The sequence below is a fragment of the Harpia harpyja genome, chromosome 2 (assembly GCF_026419915.1).
Source record: "Harpia harpyja isolate bHarHar1 chromosome 2, bHarHar1 primary haplotype, whole genome shotgun sequence".
Classification (NCBI taxonomy): Eukaryota; Metazoa; Chordata; class Aves; order Accipitriformes; family Accipitridae; genus Harpia; species Harpia harpyja.
Window position 1 is genome coordinate 9,672,098 of NC_068941.1, and position 19,168 is coordinate 9,691,265.

The 19,168-nt window shown below is 41.4% G+C and overlaps 1 protein-coding gene across 3 annotated transcripts in view; it reads left to right on the forward strand.

Annotated features, from left to right (window-relative positions):
* The first annotated feature begins 334 nt into the window (after window positions 1–334).
* INTU (inturned planar cell polarity protein) overlaps window positions 335–19,168 on the forward strand; it is a 57,630-nt gene continuing 38,796 nt past the window's right edge. The window contains exons 1-2 of one of the 3 annotated variants that reach the window (XM_052814940.1): window positions 335–508; window positions 11,307–11,890. In XM_052814940.1, the coding sequence (XP_052670900.1) occupies window positions 396–508; window positions 11,307–11,890 (697 nt within the window). In that variant the 5' untranslated portion in view covers window positions 335–395. Of the gene's footprint in view, window positions 509–6,490; window positions 6,659–11,306; window positions 11,891–19,168 lie in introns of those variants that run through there. The other 2 variants (XM_052814921.1, XM_052814930.1) reach the window with 2 other exon arrangements.

Here is a 19,168-nt window from a genome sequence, read left to right on the forward strand (position 1 = left end):
TCTGGGGGGAAAAAAAAAATCTACGGCTGCAGTTAGGAACGATTTTACTGCATTTATACGAAACTTGCGTTTTCAGGGTCTGCAAGTTCCCGAGAGGAACAATACCGTGCACCAGCGTAAGGCAGCCCCCCTGGGCGGCCGGTAAGAGGCCTGGGACAGACCCCGCGGCGGGGGCAGGCGGCGGCAGACCACCATCTATCTCTTCGGGACCAGCGCGGCTCTCTCCCCGGCGCACGCCGCCGTTCTCAGCCGCCTGGGACGCGTTTCCCCCGTGCCCCGCGGCGCGGCGCCGGCGGGCTCTAGGACCCCGCGGGCGGCGCGGCGGAGGCGGGCGGGTTGAAGGGCTCCCACCTGCCCCGCGGCCGCCCGCAGTCCCCGGTGCCGCGGGGCAGGCGATGAAGGGGCCGCGGGCGCCCGCGATGTTCGGGGCGGGCAGGTACAGCATCCCGCGGCCCGTCACCAGGAACCTGGAGGACCTGGACTCGGTGCAGAGCGTCCTGCTGCACAGGTCAGTGCCGGGGACGGGGAGGCGGCTGCGCCGGAGGAGGTCGCCGCAGCCCGGCCGGGACCCGCCGGCCGGCAGCTCCCCGGGCGGGGGGAGGCAGCGCGGCCCGCGGGGCAGCGGCGAGCCCCCGGCTCTCCGGGGAGGCCCCCCCGCGGCAGCCCTTTGTTGTGGAGGCAGGAAGCGAGAGGGGCCGTTGTCCCTGCCTCCCCTCCCTCACCTTCCCCGGGCGCCGGTGAGGCGCGGGCAGGGGAGGCGCCGTGCCGTGCCGTGCCGTGCCGTGCCCGCCGCCCCGGGCGGCGGGAGCCGGGGCTGCCCCGGTGGTCGCGGGAAGGGCAAGGGGCGGCTGCCCGCGGGGCAGCCACTCGCCCTCGGGCTTCCCGCCTTCCCTGAGAAGCGGGGGACCTGCAGGTGAGGGGAGCTCCCCTCGTGCACCTTTGAAGGGCGCCCTGCAGGACGGCATGGCAGCCCAGGGGCTACGCCTGCGTTCCTTACACGTGTAAGGAGACGGGGGGCAGAGGGAAACTCTCTTGCATCAATTCCATAACCGTTTTGAACCCTTCTTTAAGGGGAGGGGGGGAATCTTAACTCGCACACAAACCCAAGATGGGCACTGCTTTGGTGGATGTGCGGGAGGCACGCTGCGTGAGAAGCTGCTGCTTTTTTCCCGTGCCTTCACCATCCCTAACGTGCAATTCTCCACAGCATCCCCCCACAAAAAAATCTCGACAATAGGATTTTACCCAATAGGCCAATGCAGGACTTTCAAAGCCGCCCTCAGTGCCATTTTCTTTGCGCTGGCTGAGAGCCCCTTAAACTTTACAAGGAAAACACCATCCCATTCAGCACTATCCAAAGAGAAGCTCATGTCCAGTTGTTCTCTAAAGTGCCCATTTCCTAACGTGTTTTCTCGGCTAGGTTGATTTATTTCCTACTGCAAAGAAAAGGTACGCTCTCTCAGTGCCAACTCCAAACAGCTCTTGCTATGGAAACTAACAACTAATTATTAACTCAGCTTCTCTCCAGCTTAAAGCATCAAACTGAATAGTTGATTAAAATCCATTCCTGTGAACACTGAGGACGAAAACATTGAATGCAGCAAGGAGGGCACGCCAGAATCAGCCTGTTCCTGCATTGCACTCTGAAGCTGCTTTATAAGAAATAAGTGTGCCCATATGCTACCAGGGGACCCTCTGGTATCTGAAACCCTGCGCATGCATTTGTCAGTGACTTAACAGAAAATGTTCCATTTTAAAGTTGGATTAAAAACATGCTGCCCCATGGTATTGCTTATATTAGTATACTTTCAGTGTAATAAGGTGCTATTCATACTTGAAACTTTTGCATGTTGACTGACTGCAAATAATGGTTTTCTTTCATGCTCGACATGCCTGCTATGCATAGCAGGTGATCCTAAAAAAGCCTGTAGATTTAAAGTGAAGTAAAAACAGTAGGAAAAATCTTATTTGAAATTACAGCTGCTTTTCATGTTAGAGGGAACTCTGTAAGACTGTTTTGCAAAAGAATGAGATGGGTTGAACTAGTCTTCCTGAATTCTTCATGGCTGTCTTCTGTTGTTTTTATGTTCTTCTTCTAAAATACTTTCTGTCATCCAGTTGCATAGAGGGAATTTGATATAGAAAGCTTAAAAAGTCAGAACAGTCTATTTTATTTCTTGAGCACTGGAGTGTTTTCTCACAAAATTTCTGTTCCTTTGGTCATAAAGGTAGCCTTCATTCTCTATTTAGTATCTTTATATGTATACAGTCCAGTGTCACCATTCAATTCATGCCACTTTGCTATGGATGGTCTCTATGCAATAATGTCAGAAAAGCTGTGAACAGATTTTGTAATCGCAGTCTTACTCGTGTAGTTTTATGTAAACCTTGTTATCACAAAATCTTATTTATTAAGGAATGCCTGTGAAATGTGCCTTTTCTCTCTTAAGAAAGACTTAAGAGAGTGGGGGTAGGGGAAAGCTGTATTGTCATTAATCTTTAAAACAGAGGAACTTACTTCTGTCCCATTTTTGCTGATGCTGTGCACTGGAGGACTAAAAAATCAATAGGAATCAATAGTTGAAAAGCCTGTAATGTCACTCTTTAGCAATCCAGATTTTCTGTTAGGTTTTTTTCTGATGTTTGAGTAAAGCAGGTGTTAGCAGTAAGAAACAGAACTGTTAAACAACGATGAAAATATTTTCCTCTTAGTTTTATCTGCTTGTAATGTGTCATGTTATACCTGTAATATATCATGTTATGTCTGTCCAGTTGTTGATAGAGCCTTCCTGGAAATATTATCTGATTTGAAAACCAGGAGAAAGGAAAAAATGAAACAATAAGAAGTCACTTAGGCCTTCTTATTTCTTTAACAATAATTAAGAGCTGTAATTTGATGTATGGAAGGGGAGGGGCAAAGCAAAGGGACACTTAAAATGCTGTTGATACACATAGTCCATGTAAGAAAGACAGATTCAACTATAGCACAGGTACATCCAGTGAGATTTATCTTGCAGTATTTCTATGGGCTGTTCATACTGTGTACACTGAACAAAAGAGCCAGAAAGCTGGCAGATCCAGTCATTAGAGAATTCTCCCAGTTTGGAGCACTGTTGAGATAGCAGAGAGACAGTGCTGCAGTCTGTGCTCTTTGCCTACGCTGGCATTTAGCAGGGGGAATGACCCTGAAGAACAAAGGGAGAGTGCTGAAAAATCAGGGATCTGATACAATTACTGGATAGTGCCCTGGCACCTCATGGGCATAAACTGTGTAGTCCTAAGTATCAGGTAGCATTCCCTCCTATCAGAGGGAGCGTTAGTTCACCCCAGTATACCAGGGGTGTAACATCGTCCCAGTTTTCAGCCCTGTGTTGAGAAGAGCTCAACTACATCCACAATTCAGGCCCAACATGCCTGCTGAATGTGAACCAGTGAAATCTATTTGGTATATCATCAGTGAATCACGGGTCCTGGTAAAATTGCTAAGATCAGGCCTGACTATACAAACCCAAATGCGACAAGTTAGAGTAGTCATAAACGCTTGTCCTAAATTTCCCTGTGCTCTTCCGTCTAGCTGCTAGGAAAGACAGTAACTCCAGCCTTGTTTCTTCATCATCAGGTTGAAAAAATCATCTGTCAGTATGTAACAGTGGAAAAAATGTTAGTAGTTTAAATTGGACAGTGGTTGGAGTAGGGGTTCGTAAGTATCCATGCAACAGTACCAAAAAATAGAGTTACGCCCTAGTTATGTTCCTTCTTTATTAGAAAGAACTGGTATATATCTTTGGTGTGTCCTATACACTGTCGTCTTTTAACTATGATCTACTCCTGAATATAAATGTGGATCAAGGTAGACTGTTATTTTTAAAGTACAATAGCTTTTGAAGCAGGTTAAGCCAAAAAAGTAACAAGGAACTCTTGTTCTGAAATGAATTTCCACACATGGATTTAGTTCCTTGCAGGAACAGCTAATCAGAACAACCTTAAGGCAAAAGAGAGTGCTTTTTAATTATACACTTTTAAATGCTCATTAACCAGTTGTCCAGTAAGGGTGAACAGTAGTATTGATGCCAATAATGCCCTCTGGCAAATTTTTGCCATCTGCTTGTTAATAACAGCAACCTAGCATAGAAAGCTTATGGGTTCCTTAGTGAGAAGCATCAGCCCAACTACTTGGACTAAGTGTAAAGGATCTGCCAGAAGACAAATTATTTCAAGTCTTTTCCTAATATTTACGCACAAGAAATGAGAGGCTTTCCTCTCGAGAGGGATTGTGTGGGAAAATCTGTGTCTTCACTAAAATAAAATCCTGCTGTGTGAGATATATTATGTCTTGCGATCTTTAATTGTTCCCACAGCAGCAAAATTTCCACATTCATTTCAGAAAAATACTTAGGTGACTCCCAACTACCTCTCTCGGTGGACCAAAATCTTCCATCATCCTTTCCTTCATTATATGGTTATCCCTATAAAATAGCAAGTGGTGTAAGACTGCTGCCTCCTTTTTAGAGAGCCTGTATTTCTCACTTATTGAGCAAACAACTGGAAACAATTAAGCAACTCTTGAACTCAGTGAAATTTGACATAACTAACACAGGACCATCTGGCATAGACTATCACTTCTCTGGAGAAACACTGCAGTGTGCTGTTCAGTGTATTAAAAATGCTTGCAAATACAAGCAGAATTAGGGAGGGCAGGACAGTGTATCTCACCTACCTTTGTTAAAATTCTAACTCCTGCTGTATTCCTCTTAGAAAATTGTAACTTGTTACGCTCTTTGGGAAATGCTGTTTATGCAGACTATTTTGTTTTCACAAAGTAAATTGTTTGGGAAGTGGGGTACTTTTAAAATATTTTTTCCACCTGTTCTTCTGGAAGTGAAAGAAAGAATGAAAGTTGATGCATATCTTGCATTCTGACAATTGGAAATAACTAAAGATCTGAATTTTTGGTTTGTTTTGTTTTTTTTAAAAAGAATTGCCTAACATGCAGGGATTATATACTTTGCGTGAAGTGGTTGTTGCCAGCTCAGATAGGAAAAAAACCCCTTAAATTATCTACCATATCCTGTCCTGAAGTGAATGAAACCATCTTAGAACAAACTTTTTTTTTAAGTAGGGAATGTTTTTGTCTCCTCCTTTGGATAGGTTTGTTGTCTTAAAATCCACACAACAGTGATTTATCTGTAAAATCAGGTCTTGTATAGGCACTTCAGAATGGCCACAAAATTTAGTATAGGTATCTCTAACTACTCCAGTTGAAGCCTTAATCACATGCATACAAGTCCAAAACATTCATATCTGTTAATTCACTTGAAATCACACTTATTAACGAACACTTCCCTAAAACAGTTTCAAGCACAGGAATTTCATACCAGAATTCTGTGACTATAAAACCTCACTGCTGAAGCTGTGCAAATATCCCACTGAGCAGAGATTAAATCCAACGCATTAAAAATGTTCCAACAATTATTCTCCATCCCTTTCCTTATTCACCATGCGTGTCCTGATGTGTTTACTGACATAGCTACACAGCAAGTTGTCTGCAGGGTTGCCATGGGTCTTGTTTTTCATGGATGTGAATAATTTAAGTCCTGAAAACTGAGTAGGTTTTTTTCTCTCTCTCTTGACTGTGCATGATTTTGCATTTGTAGACTGCCTTGACTGCTTTAAGGTGCCAAATCACCGAGCTTGTTTGGGTCTGTCTCACATCCTTGCCTCTCCTCCCTAACCTAACTGCTCTCCTGACTAACCTAAAGAGAAGTTATCGTAGTTTCTTTCGACTCTTTAAATGATCATAACGGGGCATAACATAAAGCACAGAAGTATTCCACTGCTAACCGTTTGACTTGATGAAAATTACTACTTACCTCACGTTTCTTTCTCCGGATCAGTTTTTGATTATAAGCAATGCTTTGAGGCTCACCCCAGGGCTATGAGTTTCATTAACAGTCTTTTATGGAACTGTTGCTGAGACCTTGGTATCAGACAACTAAATAAATAGCCTGTTCTCCATTATGCGTTCCCTATTGACGCACTGAAAGACTTTCAAGGGACTAGTGAGACTCAGCTGTTTGTTTTGAGGAATTAAACGGGGAGGTTGGGCACTTCGAAGCGTTTGTTTATTACGGCTCTTGCCAGCCAAAGGAGGCAGGCGAGCTGGCCTTTCTGTCAGAAGCCGCGCTAAAACTAGGCTTTACCTCCTCCCGAGGCGGGCAGCGGTGCGTGCCGTAATTACTGCTTATGAAAGCCTGGTGCCCTGAGGCCCGTTGCCGGTTCCTCCCGGGGCCGGCTGGCGGTGCCGGGGCTCTCCGTGGGCGCGGGCCTCACAGGCGGCGGTGCCGCCGCCGCGACCGTTAACGCTCCGCGCGCGGCAGCCCTGGGCAGGACGCGCCTTCAGGCTTCCCCCCTCGTCTCCATGGCGCCGGGCCGGGGCCGCCAATGGGAAGGGCAGGGCGCGGGTCACGTGCCCCCTCCTCCCCCCCCCGGCGCGCTGGGGTGCGGGTGTCATGGCGTCCGGGGGGGACGGTGGGAGTGGGCGCGGAGCCGCTGAGGGGATGGAGCCGTCGAGGGGAGAAGGCGTTGAGCGTGCGGGTACCGGCAGCGGCAGCGGCAGCGAGAGCGGCTCGTCCGCCACTTCGCCGTCTGCGAGCTCCGAGTAAGGGCGGGGCGGGGACGGCGGCGTTCGGTGCCCTCCGCTGCCGCGGGGCCGGGCGGGGGGACGTGGGCCGGGCCGGGGGCTTTCCCCGGGCGGGTCGTTTTTTAAGAGTGCGTTTCTCTGACGGAACCCTAGAAGTAACGTGGGGAGCGGCAGCGTTAGTTCAGCTAGCTGGCAGCCCCTCGGGCTGGTGCCTGTACTAAATGCTTGGGCGCTGGAGGTGCAGCCCTCCTGGTTTAGTGGCCTGGCTTTGGGGAAGTGGTGGGTGAGAAGACCACTCTGTAATACCAATACGTGTTTTAAAGTCGTGTGCGCAACCGCTGGCGTTTTCTTTTATTAGGGTTTTGGTTTTTAATTCATATAAAAACTTACTCTCTGTCAGATCCCTGCATTAAAGCAACTCTGCTTGACAGTTCAAATGTGTATTTCGAGGTCTAATCAATGGCATTTTGTTCGGCCTGTTATTTTCATTATGCAGTACGGTGAGGAAGAAAAAGAAGATTTATGTGGGAGAGGTTTGATGTGTGTTTAAGTATACTTTGTTTTGTAGTTGTCCCATACTTCTGGCTCAGTGAGAAACAAAGCTGTTGGGTGCGCACCTACCTTACTTTGTTTCTGTGTTTATATGCCAGAACTCAACTGTAACACTTTTCTACCTGAAGGCATGCTTTTTTTTTTCTTTTGTGTGTATTTGGGTTTTTTTTTTTTTCCAATTCTTTCATCTAAAATGCCTACTTACTGGTGTTCTTTACATGTGTTCAGAGCATAAAGCCGTGTTCCACAGTTTTCAACACAGAACACAATGTGTAATACTGTTGGATAAATTGAGATGTGTCTTTTCTATCACTGCATTAACAGAACTGTGAAGCTTTAATTTTGGGTCCAAATAGTTTCTCCTGTTGGACCTGTAACACTCCAGCCTTCTGAATACAGAAACAAGAGGTGAAGATGTGACTTGTAGTGAAAAGGGAGGGAGAGACAGAGTGCAGTTTGGCAAAGTAACAGGTACAAAGATAGGCCTGTTAGCTATTTGAAGATAATGGCATTTGTTCCTCTACAGATTATCTGTATCTGGTTTTATAATCGGCAGTATTTGATAAATTAAAGAAAAACCTTGGGAATGGTCTTCTGAATTAACAGTTACTGACTTCCAGAATAAGCTTCTGACAGTTGAAACCATGCTGCTTGATACTACAGCTGATGTGACAAAACCAAGACACACCAAGGAACGTTCACCTGAGGGCAGAAGTAAGGGTGATAGGAGTGCTTCTTTCTCAGACCCCTGTGATTTTGTCCAAGGCCTGTTTTCAGGCAGACGTGTGAAGTGAATGCTTACATATGCCATTGTGGAAGTAGTGTGAATTTGTTTTGGTTTTTTTAATAGTGTTGTCTATTTTAACAGAGTTTAACATTTTCTGTCACTTCCACTAGTTGTGATGGATCAGAACCCCTCTAGGCAGCCATAGCTATTAAGAAGATGGCAGCTTTGCGTATACCAAGTTGATGCCTCAGTCTGAAGCTGTACTTTGTTGTTGTGTAGGCAAAGGTTGGGAAAACTAAAGATGATCTTTACTTCTGCAAAGTATCATATGGGTGGAATTTAATCATACGGTGCAGTAAAATAGTTAACCCTTGGTTTGTTGTTTTCTTTAATTGCTTTAAAACAAGGCTCATAGATGTTAACTGTTTATTGTTTCTGAGTTTCCTTGGGTGAGAACAGTCTTCTCTTGCTTCGGAATCAGAACTTGGATCCTTCATTTCTAGTATATGTTTCTTCCATACATGGACAATTTCAATTGGTGCAGTTTTTCGGACATTTATCCCAAAGAAGAAATATCTGTGTGGTATCTGTGAAACTGTTCTTAGAGGAATCCGGGTCTTCCAGATTTTTAGATCCCTTGATTGAAGCTTCCAGGCCTACACAGAAGCTCAGGTTATTGTGTAAGTGCCTGTTTTGGCACAAGGGAGAAGATGGAAATGAGACTTTTTTTTTTTTTTCTTTTAGCTTGGTTTAAATCAATTGTGAAATTAGGAAAAAACCTGTCATACTAGGTGCAGATTTCTTATTTCAGACTTTGCTTTTTTAGATGTCTGTATGGATCTGTATTCAGAAAGTGATAGTACCTTTACACTACTCTCATGAAAATGCATTCAAGGAGAGCAATTCATGCCCTTGTGACACTTTTTCAGTCTTCTGTCTTTATCAGCTTATTTGCATAGAGGGACTTCGTCATGTGTCCTTGTGACACTTTTTCAGTCTTCTGTCTTTATCAGCTTATTTGCATAGAGGGACTTCGTCATGTGTGCCCCTCCTTGAAGAGCCTTCTCTCTGGAGCGCTTCTGTTTGAGTGGACCCTGTGTAAACACCACACCACCACCACTCCCACCACTCCCCTTTTTTTTTTCCCTTGGTCCATGTAGTAGCTTCTAATGAAAACAGGCAAGGAAGCTGGAGAACATGAGCGCGTGAACTGGCATCCAAGTTGAAATTTTGACATCTACCCCAAAGAAGAAAGCTTTTCCAAAGAGCACAGTTCGTTTTAAAGAGGGAATAAAAAGGCTATTGCACATCACAGGAGTTTCTGCTAACCCAAATGTTATTTCTTTCTAAATTTCTAATGTCTCCTTTATCAATTTTGGTTTTTTCCCCATTTTGCTTACATGCACCAGACTGCAGGAGTACTTCTTAAAAAAAACAAACCAAGGAAAATCTCTGTCTTGTTATTTCTTATCTACCACCTTTTGAGAGATGTTAGGTTAGATAATTGTCTGGCCGTAACAACAGCCTTTAGGTGTTTTTATCATTCTGATACTTTTCTTGAGTAAGATACTCAAGATCTTGAGTAAGACGTGGAAGAGGCAAACTCTGACTTACCCATGACCTTCAGGAGTAGCCAGATTATCACAGGTGGTGGCTCTTCTTTTAAAACAATCAATTAGGGCAAAATAATTAATAAATACAGAGGAAGTGCAAGGTGTTTCTTCCTGTCTGCAACATCCATAGACTTCCCTAACTTACTGGGGTTCCAGGGAGAGAGTAATGCCGACGTTTTCTGTATTCTTAGTCCAGCCAGATCCTCTCTTTGAGCCCTTAAAGGTGCTGTGGTGCAGTGTCTTTGTACAATGTTCTCTGTTCAGCTAAACTTTGAACCTGTATCATTTATCTGTGTATTCAAATAAATGCTCTATTTGAATTATATAATACTAGTTTTAAACAATTTGCATCCTTGAGTCAGTAAAATTAGCTAGTTCTAGTATAAAATGTATGAATGTATGTTAACTTCAAACAACTAATGATATTAATTATGATGTAAGTCTCCATTCTAGTTTTTTCTTATTTCATTTTTATCAGTGTGGACTCAGATCCATAGAAAGGGAGACCTGTCTGTCATCTAGTCAGGAAGAATGAACTGGTCTTGTCTGTTCCTGAAAATGTTCCATACAGAACATCCCAGATGTTCCTTACATTGCTTGCTAATGCTGAGGGGGTTTTCTGGGTTTTTGGGGTGGGGTTTTTTTTTTTTTTTTTGGAGGGGGGCTGGTGATCAAAAAGCTATCTTAATATTTAGCTTAAATACTTTGGTACATTAAACCACTAAGTACTCCTGCTTTGACCATTATTGATCCTCATCCTTCTGTAGTAATACTCTGTGGTTCATCTTGGGGAGGGGAGTGGTGGACCATTTATTTGGTCTGTTGCCTCTCAGCTATAATTTTTTGTTTGGTTTTTTTCTCAGCCAAAAGAGTATGATTTCCTTCAGTCTCTTTCCCTTTAAAACATGTTTATAAACTACTTACTATTTCTCTCTGTGCTCTGGGCTTGTTCCAGTTCTTACATCTTTCTTTAAATGTACTATCCAAAACTGGACATGGTTGACACATCGCCATTGCCAAATTAGGGAAAAAAATTTTTTGTGTTGTGCAGATGGTGCTCCTGTTAATACATCCTGTAGTTGCTTTGCCTTTTCTTTGTAGCAGCTTTTTGCTAGTGACTTAGTGATCCACTCCAGCTGCTAGAACTTTTTCTATAGCAGTGCTGCCTCTTTACTTCTTTGTTGTGTATTTTTGCCTGTGAGCTTGAGTATGCTATTTTTAACTTGCCTTAAAAAGTGTTACCTAGATTTCATCTTGGGGTTTTTTGGTGATGTTGAGGTGATTTTAAAATGTTAATCTTGTCTTTCCAAAGTACAAGCCTTCTTATAAATGCGTAAGGGAAGAAATAATGAGAGAGAACAAATAGGATGGCATTTTTTCTCTAAGAGAAAGCCCCATTATGCCCATGAATGTAATTACTAATTAAAACTTGTATATGTAAGAAATGGTTTGGGGTTGGTTTTGTTTGTTTGTTTTCAGAAAAGGGAATATTGCTTTTTGCAATGGCTGTTTTCCTGTAAGGCATTTGAAGAAACTCTTTTAACATTTGTGAGGGATGTCTTTCCTTGCCATATCCATCATTTGTCTGAGAAGAGCTCTCACCCTTGTGGCAAACTTAAAGTAGTTGAGATTCAGGAGGCAACTTTTTTTTTTTCTTCCCCCCCCTCCCTGTTGCACTCTCCCTATCCTCTCCCTACTTGAAGTAATCAGATGTCACTTGCATAGCAGTCTTCCTTATCAGAACTGTCACTGATCTTTCTTCTTTCTTTCCCAGTGACCTTGAACCTGAATGGTTGGATGGTGTGCAGAAAAATGGGGAATTATTTTATTTAGAATTGAGTGAAAGTGAGGAAGAAACTCTGCTTCAGAACAGCTGTCCAGAAATGCCAGCAGTGAACCATGTCAGGTTTCGTGAAAACGAAGCTGAAGTTATTCAAGAGGGATCACGAAAAGAAAGAAAGTATGAACTGAAGAAATGGACCAAAATATTAAAAAAGAAGAATCTTTTACCAAAGCATTCTGATAAGAAAGGCAGTGGAAGCTGTAATGTGCACTCCACTGGTCCTACTTCCATATTGAAACACCAGTCTGCTCAGAAAGTGGGTGTCACTGTGCAGCAAAAATACAAAGATGTATATGTTTATGTAAATCCCAGAAAACTATACAGTGCTGAAGAAGATGAGCAGCACAGGCTGCTGGAGGCCTTAGTAGGGATTGTCCATCAGTCTTCATGGAGCAGAAGAGCGGAAAAACAAGGCAGGAAGGATAAAGTCATCAGAGGAATCAGTGAAGAGAAGCTTGTAGTACATGGCTTGGTGCCAGGTAGTTCAGCAATGAAAACAGGTCAAATCTTGATTGGTAAGTAATCGAATGAATAGTTAACTTCTGCACTTTTCCTTTAAAATGATGATTTAAAAAAAATTTTTTTTTGAGGCAGCTGACTTTAATATTCCTGAGACATAAGCAATTACTTAAAACAACTATTTTGTCAGTTCTTGAGGGATTATTTTAAATAAATGTCATTGTATCTGATGTTTTCTTACCTGTTCACTTTTACTGTATTAGTGGTTTTAAGAACATGTGACATAAACTAGAAGGTGTTAATACAGTAAGGAGATGACTATCCTTTAAGCTTACAGGGAATGAGCACCTTGAACTTGGAGCAACAAATACCCCACCACCACCTGCTTTAATTTAATGCAGAATTTTTTCAGTAGGTAAGTGGGACTGGGGAAAAGCTACAGTCTGCCAAATACTGTATTTTGTTTTCATTTTTTTCCACACCATTCCCCTCAGTTAAAAAGCTTTACTGTATATGAGGAAAAAATACTGAGTACGATATATGTTATAAACTTTCTGCACAGCCTAGTTTGGATATTCCTCTGTTTAGCAAGTATAACAGCTGCTGCTTCAGCAGTTGTGATCAGAAGGCCTCCAAACACATAGTGGGACTGCAGTTTTAGGAGGCATTGAGCCAGTATAGCAGCTCTCCTTTGTGTTGGTTTGGCTCTTGTCAGACACTTCATGAGCTGATGCAACTAAATAACCTGGCAGAAAACTAACCCAGAAGAAAAACTGCTTGTCTAGTTTTTGCTGGTATAGTGAAGTTAAACTTGGGTTGCAGAAGGTCTGACAAGCACCCAAGCGTGAATAGTGGAGGGGAATGAACTTCTGTGGCCAGTAGTGAAGGAGCAGAAATACTCCTGCTTCCAGCATCAGGAGGCCATTAAAAGGACTCAGCACTCACAAGACCCCAGCCTCAGAGACAGTAAATGTGAGACAGCTAGCCTACACCTGCAAAGGGTGGAAGGTTGTTTAATTACCCTTGAAGTTGGTCCCTCGTAGAGAGAGCGCAAAGATGTGATGTTGATTAGAAGATCGTGAAAATCTTAATACTGTAGTAGCACAAATCCCACAAAGTCAGCACGAGTGCTTTTGCAATTCCAATGTTGTGTGTGTAAAAAGGCAAATCGTGCTTTGACTAGCTGATTCTTCTAGCGCATATTTTTGGTAGGGATGCTAAAGAATACTCCAGAGGGAGAATTGGATAACTTTTTCAGATTTTACCAGAAAGAACTGATTAGTCAAGAAGTGGGGGATGCAGACTGAGGAGGAGGAGGGAGTGAGTTTCAGCTTGATCTGCTTAATGGTGTATAATCTAATTAGTGTAAGCGTGGGTATTTATAGCCTGTAGGTTAATTTTGAGACACAAATTTGTATATAATGGCATGTTTGTAAGAGCAGGTGTGAAGTCAGAACAGTGTAGGCAAATACCAGATCCAGGAGATAAAGCTAACCTTCTAAATGGAGATGGTACTTCATCTGCAGTGCTTAATGCTTCCTGGAGCTAGTGAGGACAAAAACTGTTTTTGTTTTGTTTTAAATAGAAGAACATGTGTATTAATCTAAAGAGTCTTGCAGTTTAATATGTCCTAGCCTATCATCAACCTCCATTGCCTTGTTTTTGCACAGTGGAAACAAATACTTTTAAGCATACTGTAGTCATTCAGCTCTTAACTGGGAAAATGAGCTGTATTCTGTGCCAACAGTATAAAATGTATAATTTTCATATAAAAATACTTTCAAATTATATATCTATAGTGAATGCTGAGTACTCTGGAATTTTTATGTGGTATCTAGAAATAGGGATGCTTTGCATAAATGAGATGCTCAGGTTTCAGTGCTGTATGCATAAAGAATATACAGTAAAAAAAAGTTTTGTTCCAGTCAAAAAACTATCTGGTTTACTGCTTCCACATTGCACATCAGAGGATGGGATAGCTGTGGTATACACCCAAAGCCTGATTTGGAAGCAACTGAAGTTCAATAGGATCTGAAGTTGGACAGAAAGTTTAAGAAAAATACAGTAGAACTTTGCTTTTTTTGTTGTTTTTGTTGTTAAAAGTAAGTTTTAGGAATCCTGTTGTGAATTGTGGAAACAGTCAGTAAAGAATATTTCTGTGATCAGTCTAAAATTGAAGTATTTGCACAAAAGTTCTTGAGCTATGAGGCAGCTTCTTGAGCCATCACAAATGAGGAATACCTGATCAGTAGAGCATGATGCCTGGTAGCTGGTTTGGTTATAACTTTGTTCATCCTCATTGACCTGCATATGCATAGATATTAACCTGTTCTTGTTTTGCTTTTTAAAATTTTAATAGCCTTCAATGGTGCAGACCATTTTTTGTAGTAGTCTTTTGTGAAGCAAATACTAAGTGTATTTTCCTTTTAAAATACATGCTTCAAAATGACATACTGTGGTCTTCCTGGTGACCAGTTTGCAACACGCATTGCAGGCAAACAGTCTTGGCTCAGGGAGTTGTTACTGACTTTAACTTTTTGCCAATTAACATAAAACTTCAGATCACTGTTTCAAGTACTGAGAAGATGAAAACAAAACAAAACAAGACCCCAAACAGTTAAGAAAATGCCTTTTTCCCTGCCTTCTCCAGGCTCAGCTTCAGTCAAACATCTCTCCTCTCCCCTTTCCCAGTCTCGGGGACCCTTGTTTTTACTGCATGTTAACACTGGGCATCCCAACTCCTTTGCTGAGATAGCGGGTGGCACAAGAGAGTGGGATTGTGTGTGTGATGTTTTCCTTCTGCCACTCCTCGCTTCTTTCTTGTTTTCCTTGGCTGCAGCATGACTTCTCCACAGGTGGCAGCCCTTCAGGGATGGGTCCCTCCGTGGGCTACGGCCCCTCCTCTAGTGACTGCTGCTCGCTTTTCAGTACATTTGGGCAGAGGTGCCATGGCTCCCCTGGCTAGGTGATGTTTTGGTAGGCGGTGAGTTGCTTACACTAGCTTTGGAACTGGCTATGAGCAGCACAAGGCAGCTCGTGACCTCCGGCCACGTGAGTCACTCCTGCAGCGCTCCCGCTACCAAAATCCTTCCAGTAATGCCCGATAAGAGTGTTCTAACTCTCCCATCTTATTTAAAATTTGAGCTGTAGATTATTTTTCCCAAGGCTTGGGTTTGTAATATGTTAAATAATAACCAAGTTAGTGATTACTTTGTATTTTCATTGGCAAATTAGTTAATTTTTAAGTGGTAAGTATGGTAGCCACTGACATGGCTACCAAGGTTGAATTGTAAGGGAGATTAAACTCTCTTCATTTTTTTCACTCTGAATAAACAGTTATAAAGTGGTTATTGCTTTAACATTTCTTAGTAGAAATAACTGTTTTTTCCCCCCTAAATAATCACTTTCCTTAGGTGGCTTGTTCAGTTTATTCTGAAATGTGTATCCCTTATAGCTTTGAACACTTAAAACATCTGTTTATTATTTGTGCACTACACTGTAATTTTTTTATTTAAGATTGCATATGGAAGTTGTAAGTCTTGTTGCTGTACTTTATTAACTAAGTAGAATGCAGGCGCTGACCATATGATAGTAAATACAACAGTTTTGCAAGCTAAAAAACCCCTGCTGCTTTGTAACTCTGTAAAAAGATGCCACTCTATGCATGTGTTGTTTATCAGTTCATTTATTTATTTATTTATTTTAATATTTAGCAGTTCAGCATCCATCTTAAATTTTCAAAACAAAAAAGCCCTCATTGATTTTTAAATTCTTGCTGTCACTTTCATTTTGGTTAAGATGAAATACAGTTGCTTTTATCTCATGTTTTTTTAAGTGTCTTCTGTATTTTTCGTAAAACTTTTTCTTGCTTGAGTTCATTATTAACAATATGCAAAGCTTGGTCTGCTGTGTAAAATTTTCTAGTCTCATATGTGAGCATATCTTCAAAGATGAAAAAGCTCCACTAAATATTCCCTCTTAGATCCAGGCAAATGACGGTTGTGATAGGAAATGCCATTATAATTTGATTTTATTTTTTTACCTGCTCTTCAAATTGAAACCTATCCAATTCACAGCAGGGGATATTTCTTATAAATGCTGATGATCATCATCTTTGCTGTAGTACAAATGGAAAAGTAATTCCAATGACTCTGAAAATACAGGAAAGCTCTTTTCGCTAGCAGAGCGTACTATTGTTACCCTCTTTGAAATTATCTTCTGTTCTTATTGCTCTCATCACCGAATATCTGAACAGTTTGCATGAATTCTCTCACCTGATCAGTAGGCACAGTTGTCAAGAAAGTGTGAAAACTACCCAGGGACAGGGATTAATCTTGGGTGATAGTAAAGATGAGCTATAATAACCCCGTTTTGAACAAGTATGCAGAAGATACAGGCTGCTGTTGCAAGCTTGAGTTGAAAGGTCCAGATCCCAACCCCATTTAGTGACAAACGGTTTTCTATGGATTTCTAGTCCAGTAATTCTGTTGATGTTATGTGGGAGGTTTATTTGTTTGTTTTCCCCAAATAAAGAAATGTTTAAGTAATCTTTGCTCATTTTAATTTTAATAGTAAAAATGCAGATACTGCTGTTGGAGTTCTGAAGTTTTGGTAACCGAGGCCATCATTGCTAGAAAGTCAAGTATATCTTTTAGATTTCTACAGCATAGACTAGTGGTTTAAAATGGTAATCCATTTACAAAAATTAAGCAACTTGCAGTCATCTTCAGACAGTCAAAGTAAATGCTGGGTTTGTCATTTGCAGACCATGGAACTAAGAGTCCTGTCAGAAAAACGTCCTTGAAAGGACCAAAATACTGTGAGAGTTTGAGATTTTCATGAGGAATTACCATATATGGTGTACTTGTCGAAAAAGCTCTCCAAAGTAGAGACGTTGGGCACGCAGGATAGAAATACAGAGCTTGTGTAAGCTTTGCTATGTTCTCACTGTGGAGTTCGGGATGTCGTTTATGTTCTTTTAATCTCCTCTTGAAGCATAACAGCATTGGTTTGGGTAAAAGCAGCCTGCTAACATATAAAGCAAGTAATTGATCTGGCTTTCTTCAGTAGAATGTGTTCCATACTTTGCCTTTTTTGGAAAGGAGTATGTGAACAATTATAAGTACTTCCACCAAGTCATTACCAAGAACAGAGGAAACTAAATATTAGGATTTCATGAAAAAAGTGTCTTCAGTCCTTTCCTATGTGAACAACATGGTTCTGATTTTAATTCAGCCAAAAATGTTCACTTCCCATCACAGTATGGAACTGGTATTCATTTATCAGTCAGTGTACCCTGGCTTAATGCAAAGAAGATCTACTTTTAGAAATGGTGCTTGCAGGTTTATCTCTAGGGAATGGATATTTCACAAAAGTAATAGTCCTGTGCCTCGTGTGGCAAAGTGATAGGCAGTTCTGAAATAAACATTTTAGGGATGCCAGCAGTCCCAAAGACTTTTCTAAACTTTGTCTTTAAAAAAGCAGGAATAATTTCATCAGCTATGTGCAAAATAGCTGTCTTGAGATCTATGTACACTGTTCTTAGCTACTACTGGCTGGATGTGAGAAGTTTTTTCTAATGAGAAGATGGAAAGACAGAAAAAAGAAAATAGGAAAGAATTCCTGCCTTCTCTCTCTGTTCCATCAGTTTTTTGAAATTCAGTGAAATTCAGTTTTGCTTGGCATTGTGTGGAGAACATATATGGACATCTTATAGTTTCTTTGTGGACTGAGAATCTTTTTATAAGTGATAGAACTCAAAAGCTTGATTATTCATTATTATGGGATTAAGAAAAAAGCTTACTTTATGCCTTAAAGAGAAGGACATGTATTTTTCTAAAGATAAATTTATTGACTCAAGGACTGATATCCTGGAGCCGCCTGAAGAAAATTTATTTCCTCTGTTGCTGTTGTTCACTGTGTCTCTAAAAATGGAACTGAGCGAGACTTTGTTCTAATGTTCTTCATCTTTTAACATATATACTGGTGACTTTCATGACAGACAATAGTGATCTTATTGCTGGTAGAAATGCAAGCCAATGAGAGCAGGTCCCATGCTATTCTATATAGTATTATACAGTAAAATTTTTGTATACAACTGTATTGTTGAAAAGCAAAAGAAAAGGGGGGGGCAAAATTTCACATTATTTTATATCAGGATTGAAAAGAAGATTTCATGCAAATGTCTGCTTTTTGTCTACATAAGTATATGCATCTACTTCAGCAAAAAGGATAAAGTTCACTTTGATCTCTGTACTTAAAAAAAGTCAGTTGGAGGGGCTTTTTCACCCACTTCATAGAGCACAAGAATGATTGAAAAATGTATTTGCAGTACCATCTGTAGAACTTTTTTTCTCTCCGCTAGTGAAATGTCTCTCCACATCTGAAATTCAGCAATGTTTCAGTCTGGGAAAATTCGACTTAACTCTGCAAACCATCGATTTAGATCAACTTAAACAATGGCAAACACTATTTACCCTTTCATTTCATTTAACCTAAATTGATTAAGCATTAAGTAAGTGAAATTAGATTAAGCTTTATACATTCACGCTATATTTCTGACGGTCTTAATGTCTGAAGAGCTAAGTCGGTCTCACTTCCTGTAAGTTTTTCACACTGCTAAAGGGGAGGAAACAATTCTCAAAGAAAGTGTAGATGTGAAACTCTAACAAAGGAACACTTGCATGTATAAACTCTTTCGCTGGCATTAATTACCACACTGGATAGATCTTGTGGTCATGTTCTGCTTTAAGATATTCTGTGTTCATAATTTTACATACTTCCTATTGTGTCAGTGATGTCTTTCATTCTGTTACTTCATAGTCTCTATTCCCTGAATGCTGTTGTGTTTGGCAAAAAGAAAAGAAGGAAAAAATTGCAACACCCCCCACCCCCAATTTTGGATACTCCATACTGATAAATGCAGATTTTCTCAGTTGTATGTTGAGTCGCAGTTCTTTAATAGCGATATGGCATTTTCTGGCAAAATGAAGGCAGCCTTACAGGATTGCTTTGGCTGTGTCTTCTGGAAAGCTGTTCCATTTATGGTACGTGATTACATTTTTACAAATTGAATGGAATAAATATTTACTGCTTCAATGAAAGTTTTACATGTGTACATTAGGCATCAAATAAATAAAACACTTTGAATATATAACATGTAAATACTGATGGATCATCTCCTTTCAAAGTGTCTTTGTGTAGTCCGCTGTGGGAGATGTGGTTCAAAAATACTCCCTTAAGTGCTGAGGTGTGTATGTCTTCACAAAGTGTGTGCAGCTGGTTTGAATGGCTTTGTGAATTAGATGACTGTTGGCTTTACAACAGAATTCGTA